The 9,494-nt window shown below is 31.1% G+C and overlaps 1 protein-coding gene across 1 annotated transcript; it reads right to left on the reverse strand.

The window, feature by feature from the left end:
* LOC107625451 (protein N-terminal glutamine amidohydrolase) lies at nt 3,964–9,428 on the reverse strand. The gene is made up of 6 exons (XM_016328084.2): nt 9,235–9,428; nt 8,655–8,760; nt 7,777–7,854; nt 7,517–7,644; nt 6,851–6,975; nt 3,964–4,405 (listed from the first exon to the last, which is right to left on the reverse strand). Exons 1-6 carry the CDS (start codon nt 9,333–9,335, stop codon nt 4,245–4,247), a joined length of 699 nt encoding a protein of 232 aa, XP_016183570.1. The 5' UTR covers nt 9,336–9,428; the 3' UTR covers nt 3,964–4,244.

Consider the following 9,494-nt stretch of genomic DNA (forward strand, 5'->3'; position numbering starts at 1 on the left):
TTTCAATAATTTTTAGTCAAATTTTTTTTATAATACTTTAGAAAAAATATAATCTCTCTATATTCATCTAAAAAGTCACGGATTCGAATCTTCCTATTTTCGATAAAAAAAATGTGTCTTTAGATTATAGATTTGCAAAATCTTATTTCATAAGTGTTTTAAATAGACTTGTTGACATATAGAATTTAACTATTCTAAAAATATTAGTATTTTAGTGATTGATATATATTTTATAATAAAGATCAAATACAAAAATTATTGAAACATTCTAAATAGACCCATTATCATATGAAAATTTTTTTAAGGGTTCTGGAATATTAATAGTCTAATAATTTTAGTCATTATTTTTATTTTAAAATTATATAATGAATTTATTATTAATAAAAAATTTAAAAATATTTTTATTTAATAAATATATTAAAAATTTAACTTTTTATATTTTTAATATTTTTTTATTTATAAATTTAATATATATTTTTAAGATATAAGATAGATAAATTTTAAAATTTAGAGTGAAATAATAATTAAAATGTGTTAGTGTTGGTGCATACGTGTCACACTCAGGTAATCAATTTCAATTGCTACTTCTATCTTTTTGAGTTTTATTGGATGGAGTTTTTTGGATTCTGATTGGTGGAATTGGATTTTCCCTGCAGTAGAGAAAGGAGAGCGTGGATATCTAATATCATATCTGGATGATGACAGAGAGAGAAAGTGTGACAATATAATGCCCTTTTGATTATATAAAGATACTTTCATTTTGGGTTTGTGTCTGGCATTGAAAGGCGAGTTTCGATATTTTGTGTGGACAAAGTCATAAAATCCAATTGGAAACAAGTTTTGTACTTGGTCATACGCTTCCCCTTCACTTACCACATGTTAGATGGAACATTCATTACTATTATTTTGTACTTTTTTGTTACTTTGTCGCATTGCTATTTAATTTTTTTTTTCTTTAGCATTTCTCATGGACATAGATCAAATGAGAGTGATATATCTACCCTTGAAGACTTGATTAATGACATGTTTATATGATAACATTTGATAAAGTTTCAATAGAGTACATAGATATTAAGTAAGATAGTGTTATTGAAGATAAAATTAATTTTACAACATTACAAATTATTTAATGATGTTGTTTACAATGCCCATGTATGTTAAATGGTCTAGAAATTAATGAACCCCACGTGGTTATTTTTCTCCCAAAATCATATAGTAAATAAATTTGGATTTTTTTAATTTAAATTAAATTAATACAAAATTTACAAAAATATATAAAATATAGCTTAATTATGTAAATGTACAATATGAGTCATATCTCAGATACAGAGAAATTTTAAAAAATAAATAGATCTTAGATACTGAGATTTTGATCTGTATTAAAAGAACTAAATAGATATTGAGTACCCGAGATACGTGTAAAATTCATAAGTGTGGTCTCTCACTAACCAAGATATGCATAAAGTTTCAATTGAAACTTCAGTCTCCAAGATGTGTATAATGAATTGATACTATATTTGTTTGATTTTTATTTTTCTATTTCATTCAATTTAATTTAAATCATTTTAAATTTTAAAATTATAAAATATTTAATTTAAAATTTAAATGATTATAATTTAAATTAATAATTTAATTTAATTAAAAACAAATATAATTGTATTGTTGTATTAGTTATTTATAAGTACCGCAAAATTAATTTTTAAAAAATGACATTATTAAATAGTTATTAATTTAAATTATAATCATCTAAATTTTAAATTAAATATTTTTATAATTTTAAAATTCAAAATTATCTAAATCAAATAAATTAGATGAAATAAAAAAATAAAAATCAAAGAAACATAACATCAATTCAATTATACACATTTCGATGACTGAGACCCCAATTAAAATTTTGTGCATATCTCAAATATTGAGATCCTTTAAGAATTTTTGTCTAAGTACTCTTTTTAAACCCTCCAGTAGCCGAGATGTGGTATATTATGCATTTACGTAATTACGTTGTATTTTATGTATTTTCATAAATTTTGTATTTATTTAATTTAAATTAAAAATCCAGTAAATTTTGACAAATTTAATATTCGACTATGTTACGTATATACTAAAATTAGCCATTAGTATAAAATACATATTAAAATATAAAATAAATATTAAAATAAACTACACAACACATATATTTATACATAATACATAAATACATAGTGACTGATTTTGATTACTAATTTTAATATACAAATAATATTTTTTTTAATATGAGAGTACAAATTACCAGAAAATTGGCTAAAGATTTTATAAAAAACATTATAACAAGATAATTTAAAATACAAAAAAATATTGTCAATGAAACATTTATTATCTTAACTATATTTACTCAAGCATATACAAATATAAGTATGATTTAATATGATTTCTTGTTTGAATATAAATTTTAGGGATAAGTACGATTTTGGTCCCAAAAATTTTGTGCCAGAATCGAAATCGTCCATCTTCTAATTTTCGATTTAAAATCGTCCTTAATGTTTTTTTCGTATTAAAATCGTCCTTTTAAATAAAATTTTTAATTTAATTCCTAAACTACCCCTATTTTATTGGGATGCTGTTCTGGAGAATGAAGCTGTGCGGGAATTGAGGGAGGCGATCTCGGCAGGTTGGTATTTAAGTCTGTCCTACTTGAACAGATTAAGGTGTAGATTTGTCTGTAGTTCATGCTGATAATTGCTATGAGCTTCCATATCAGATGAGGAGGAGCATGATCCTTGTGTTGATGATGATGATGATGGTGATGACGACGTTGATAATGGTGGTAGAGTGGCAGTTGGTGGTGGTGGTGGTAGTGAAGGAGGTAATTATGTTGGTAGTGGTGAGGGTATTTTTATCTTAAAAAAATTAAAAGGACAATTTTAATACGAAAAAAACGTTAAGGACGATTTTAAATCGAAAATTAGAAGAGAGACGATTTCGATTCTGGCGCAAAATTTTTGGGACCAAAATCGTACTTATCCCTAAATTTGAGTAGTTCTATCGAGTGAGAGTGTGTTGTTTTTCATGTCTCCGTTCAATGTTTTCTGTTCGGATTTATAGGCTCAGCGTGGAGCCTGATCGGTCAACATATTCCGAGATTTCCGCGAGTGGATTAATCCGGATATGCTGGCAAGTACGCTGGCTCCGTGATTCGAGTATATGGGCGATTTTCGAAAGGCGACCGTTGCGTCGAGGTATATCTCGGACGTGGCCGAGATCGGCCGAGATTCTTGGGTGCAGTACATAACTATTAGACGTTAATAAATAATTATTTTGTATTTTTTCTTAGTAAGTGTATTTGCAAGAGAACAGTGTTATATTCTATAAAATAGTATTCCATATGATCTGATACCTTAATAAAATATATATATATATATATTGTGTTTGTTTGAAAGGAAATCAAATAGGTTCTTGATTAAATAAACCACCAATAACTAAAGGGAATAAGTATATCCTTAAATAAGAAAGATTAATTAATGTTAAACAACTCAGACGGGTTTTCTTAATTAGTGTTCTTTCTAAAACCTCAAACAACTGAACAGAATCTTCTTTAGAGGATAACGCACGTTTATGATCAATGCCCTTCCTTACCTACCAAACATGTCTTCTCCTCTATTTTATATTTTTAATGAAAATGCTAATAGAAAATAGAACCAAAAAATACTCAAAACTCAGTAATCTTGCCACTTCAAATTACCTCAATTTTGCAATTTAAAGCCTTCGATGAAACTATTGGCAGAACTCATTTTCAAACGTTTAATCATAGGGAGACTTGTAGCCATTCAATGCCTGAACGTTCGTGGTAAGAATGCAATCAGAAAACTTATGGTTCCCAGAATAGTTTTACATTTTCTAAAAGGAAATGGATATTACAACTCTTATTTTGATAATGTAACTCCTTTTTTCTACAAATTCATGCAAACATACAATGCAAAAAATTCAGGTATGGAGTGGCATTATCATTTTCCTTTTTAAAATTTTATAAGTCACAGGAAACATGTTGTAATGCTCCTAAAACAACATAATGGAACTTAGATTTGCTTTCCTAGTATTTCACTCAGTAACAATTCATACAACATAAACATTTTCATGCTTACCCATTTAAGATAAACAATATTTAACCAGCACCCTTAAAAGAACCAAAAATCGATGGGGGAAGGGGGAAATGAATGCTAACTTATGTACAAGCAGCGGAAGCAAAGCACTGATTAGGGATAATATACCTATTGTAAAGCAATCTGGGAAAATAATTCCTCCAGCTGATTTTCCTTTATCACGACACCATGTTTCTGCGTATAAAGTTCATGTTTGATCGAAGTGAAATCAGTAGTAGCATTTGCAGCAGATATGTTCATGTATTCATTCAGATTATGCACTGTTCCGTCTGCACAAACGAAGAACCATAAGCATGAAGAACAACAACTTACATTATATAGCATGATATTTTCTTTTCCCAGTATAAACAAAATAGCACAATTCCTAAACTTGAACGTTACCCTAACAGGTTAACCTTTTGATATTAACAGAAAATTGTTTGGTAACTGCATATGTAATGAATATAACTGGATTGGACCCAATTACAAGAGTTGGGCTAAGTTCTGAGTGAGAACAGTATGAATAGGATATCGGTATTATAACACTCATTATATGAATTGTGAAATATCTTAGAACTTTCTTCTCATTGATTACATTCCTCTCTTATATATGATTCATCCCTTTTCTATGATCTATTTCAACTATATCTTCAGTTTCCCTAATAATTCTACAAATGTTCCATCCAATTCTATAATTATAGTAATTCCAATATCAATCCTGTTATATCATAACATAGTGGAATTAAATTAACATATCCTGGCTTCATCGATAAGAATAGTGATCACTTGGTCAATGTACTCAATTCCAAAATCGAGCCTGCTATAAGTTTTGCTCTTTTATAGGTCCCCTTGCAAGTAACTAGATAACAGTTGGAAGAAATCCATCTCTTTGATACACTGACTTAGGATGTAGTACTCAATAATGAGTAAATGGTCAAAATCGTCTCAAAAAGATCACTCATTCTCCAAATTAGTACCCGAAAGATTTTTTTAATCAAATTCGCCCGTGAAAGATTTTTAGTAATCACATTCATCCTTCCATCTATTCCTTAGCTGATGCCATTAACGAAAGTTGATGTGGCCCGTTAAGTAACATCTCAGCACATTGCTAAACAACACCATTTTGATGCTAGAGTGGGGGATTGATTGAAATGGTGCCATTTTGACCATCAAAACCTATACCTCTTCAATTCCTCATATTATACCTTCACTTCACTCTTTTCATTCCATAACAAAACACTCTGATTCTCTAACCTTGACATTTCATCTTCACACAAGAGAAGAGGAAGAAGCTTTCTTCATCGGCGTCATTTATCAAATGAAAAACTAGATAATGTATGCCAGGGAACGTATTAATCCATTTACAGAAAACAACTTAAAACAAACCCACAACAAAACCAAGGAAAAGAGAAGAACCGCTTCAGCGATTGGGGCCAAATTCGAAGTCGAGCTCATCGGCCTCGTAATCGTCCAGCAGGACCATGTTCCTGTCAGGCTTCTTGCTGAGAAAGGAGGACAGGTCATCATCCAAATAAGAAGCTTCTTCCTCTGCTTCTGCTTCTGCTTGATGGTGGTTGTTGATTCTCTGGGTCTAAGGTGTGTATTGAATTTGGCATATTTTCATTTGGGTCGGTTTGCCCTTTTACTCATGCAATGAATTAGTTTTGATTTTGGTTAAGGGTTTTGATTTTCAGGGCTATTGTTGAAAAAGCTACGATTTTTTCAATTGTTTTAAGTTTAATAGGAAAAATTGAGATCGGGTTTGTGACATTTGTGATGGGTTGTGGCGTTGGGGTTGAATCTAGAAGTTTCATTGGAAATTGTCCCTTGAGTTGACTTTTGTGGATGCAGAAGATCTGATGTGCTGTGAATTTCTAAAATTTAGGAATGCTCAAGTTGATTTAAATCTCTAGTCACTCAATGATGTTCATCTCTACGATTGAATTTTTATTTAGTTTGCAAATGTTTTTCTCTTTAAAAGTTTGGCAATTTAGCTTTGCTATCTGATACCATATGGAATTAGTATTAATTATTAGGTTTCAAATCATGATCTGGACTTGTTTGTGGTTTGTGTGCCTATCTTTTGGTTTTGACCACTACATAATTTTGGGATTAGGGTTCATCAATTGGAAACTTATTTGATCTAATTTCAAAAACTTGTAATGTCAGCAGCCAATTAGGACTGCCAAGTGTGTGTGCTGAGATGACACTTAACACTTAACAGGCTACATCAGTTTTCCTTTACGGCGTCAGCTAAGGAATAGGCGAAAGGACTTAACGTGATTAACTAAAAATCTTTTAGGGAGGAATTTGGTTAAAAGAATCTTTCGGATACCAATTTGAAGAATGAGTGACCTTTCAGTAACGATTTTGACCATTTACTCAATCAATATCATAAGTTTACAGTGATGCTATTTTAAGTTTGATGAATGTTAAAACTTAGAACCAAAGTCAAATTGAATAAGGCAGGAGTATAAAATACATCAGATTTCAGAACCGTGTGAAATTGGCATTTAATATTATCAAATTTTTAGTCAACAATGGTTTTATACAAGGTAAGAGGAGCAAATATTGGCTGTATAACCATACATATATACGATGATCAACACTATTAGTCCAAAATAGTCAAGATTTACTTCTCTCAAACTTAAAATTAACGGATCCTCTCCTTATATATGTGTGTGCGTGTGTGAAAGCAAAGCATCTTAATTTTGTAAAAGAGTTCAAGTCATTACCTTCAGCAACAATGGGTTCATGCTGAGGAGGTTCTTGCATCCAGTTTCCATCAGAATCTTTCATGTGTCTTCTGTCGGATGCAAAACATCGAAGGAATATCGGAGCATGCACAACACGAAATAACCTGATTTCAAAAGAAACCAAACTCTAATGCTTTAGTGTAAAATATAACCAATCAAAATTCCATGAGTTATTTTGAAATCCTGAAAGGACAAGGCCAACATAATAAAATGCCATGAACAAATAAATTTTGAAACCAAAATATTGAATAGGTGGCATATGCTTGATTAGAACATGTTCTTAAACATACCTTGAACGTATTTAATAGCATGAAAAATGGTTGTTATGACCATGCATACTACTGTAAACCTTTTCATAGTAAGAGGTTGATTAGTCAACCAAGAATGAGCATTTATCAAACAAAAGATTATTTAAACAGTGCAGTCTTTGATGCAATCATGATTGCAGATGCTGTAATTGTGAGTTCAATTATGGTTGTCATGACACACATTCTGATTATTGCAGTGTAGAATATTTCGAGTTTATAACTTGAGATAGATCCTGTTGTGGATCAAATGCCATCCATTAGATACTCGACAATTGGGGACCGATATAGTTCCATTGGGGGGGTGTAAAAAAGAAGGAAGCTAGTGTGGCATAAGTACCTATTAAAATCAGAAAATAGCTTGAAAGATGGCCGAATTGTTTCAGATATATATGAAGGTAGAGGGGAAGGAAAAGGAAGACTTGAATCTAAATCCCAAACTTGAGGAGGGCCACCTCCTTGATTTATCTGTAATGACAATTACGAGAAAAGTATATCAATGATCTGTGCAATAACCATCTAAATATACAATAAACTGATTTTAAAATTCCGTAAACCAGTTGCCTCAACTCATTGGAAGGAATACATATTTCGTGATACCTGAATGCAAATTACATGATAATCCCAGAGAATAACGCCATCTGCTCTGTGGCTAGCCTTCTGATTCCAGAGTGGGATCTATAGAAGGAGAGACATTAACAGGTGTTAATTATTATCATTTTGGAACAAAAATGATAAATAACTCTTCAATCTTATGTAGCACAGACAATGATAGACGGTGGACAATGAACACAAGACACGTAAAAATTTACTAAAAAATACTCGTTATTCATAATTTCAAAAATTCTCTCCTTAATTTCCTTGTTCATAATAAAAAAAATACTTAAGGTATAATAAAACATATCAAAATTTCTTGCTTTCTTCATATTTCAAATTTTAAATGATTTTCACTTTGTTGTATCCATTCTTGACCAAGACATTAAGAGTCTTTTTTTTTTTTTAATTGTACAAGTGCAGACACTTGTTAGAATGTTAGCATCTCCTGTAAGGTACAACGCATACACATATCAGACATGTAAGAATGGTAATGTGCCTGTGCCTTATTGCTACAATTCAAGTGCTTATAAATTGCAGTGCAACAAAAGAAAGGGTTGCAGAGACTTAAACATGTAATCAATACTCTGTCCACATACCATTATTAAAGCATGAGGAATTGAGGATACTGTGTGTCCACTTGTGCTTTTGTGTGTGTGTTTTGTGTGATGAAAGCTTAATAATGGTTATGTTCCAATACTTTGGTCATGTTGAACCTGCTAATAGTGCAGAATCAAAGAATTATTTCCTTTCACAGAAGCATTATTTCCTCCACATATTCACGGGTGCAAGGTGAATCACCTTGAACAAGAAAACTAGCAAGCAAATTACAAATCTCCCCTAAGACTAAGAATAAATAATAATGTATATGAAATGGCACATGCCTGCTTCTTTTCATTGGAAATGAAAACAACAAAAATATCAGATCCTTCAGCATTGGCTATCCCATCAGTGCACAACTTCTTGCAAAGCAAATATACATTCTCCTCACTGCAAATAAATCACAGGAAGAAAAAAAATAATCATCATAAGTAGATAGCAGAGCTGGAATATCAGCTTTAGAATGAAGATGAGACTCAATATGGTAGTCAACAATGAACATGCATATAGTTAGGGTCTTGTTAGATGTATGAAGAATGCAACATCATCGCTATTTTTTTTATTGATCCCTACCAATGGAGAATAGGAAATCAAATCAACGCTAGTCAAGAGTGAAGATGTTGATAAATAGTAAATTAGTAACTGAAGTTAAGAACATAGTACAAACATAGAATTCATCACACACAAAATGTTAGTTGACGTCTACACCCATTCCGCTTAATTGTGCAAAAAATAATTAAAAAATTAAATAGAGGCTAAACATGATAAAGGAAAAGGGGGTCCTGTAAAGATTCTCCATGGAAAAGAAAACACAGAACCAAAACCCAAAACCCTAGAGAGAGAGGAGTTGAACCGGGGGCTTACCAATAAAAAGGGGTATGGTGGAAGTGAGAAACATCCGAAATTAGTTGCTCCATAGTTGATGTTGTTGCTCCTTGATCAGCACCCTTCCAATCCAACACCATAGATCCGTGCTGTGTGTGTGTCTGTTCTTTGTTTCTAGAGCAAAAGTGGTCATGAATAAATTACACTTCAAATTCGTTATACTATTGGAAAAAAACCCATTTATACCCTTGAACTTTGCGAAGTAGATAAAAATACTCATCAAACAACACACTAACCTT

The sequence above is a fragment of the Arachis ipaensis genome, chromosome B02 (genome assembly GCF_000816755.2).
Source record: "Arachis ipaensis cultivar K30076 chromosome B02, Araip1.1, whole genome shotgun sequence".
In the NCBI taxonomy this organism is placed as follows: Eukaryota; Viridiplantae; Streptophyta; class Magnoliopsida; order Fabales; family Fabaceae; genus Arachis; species Arachis ipaensis.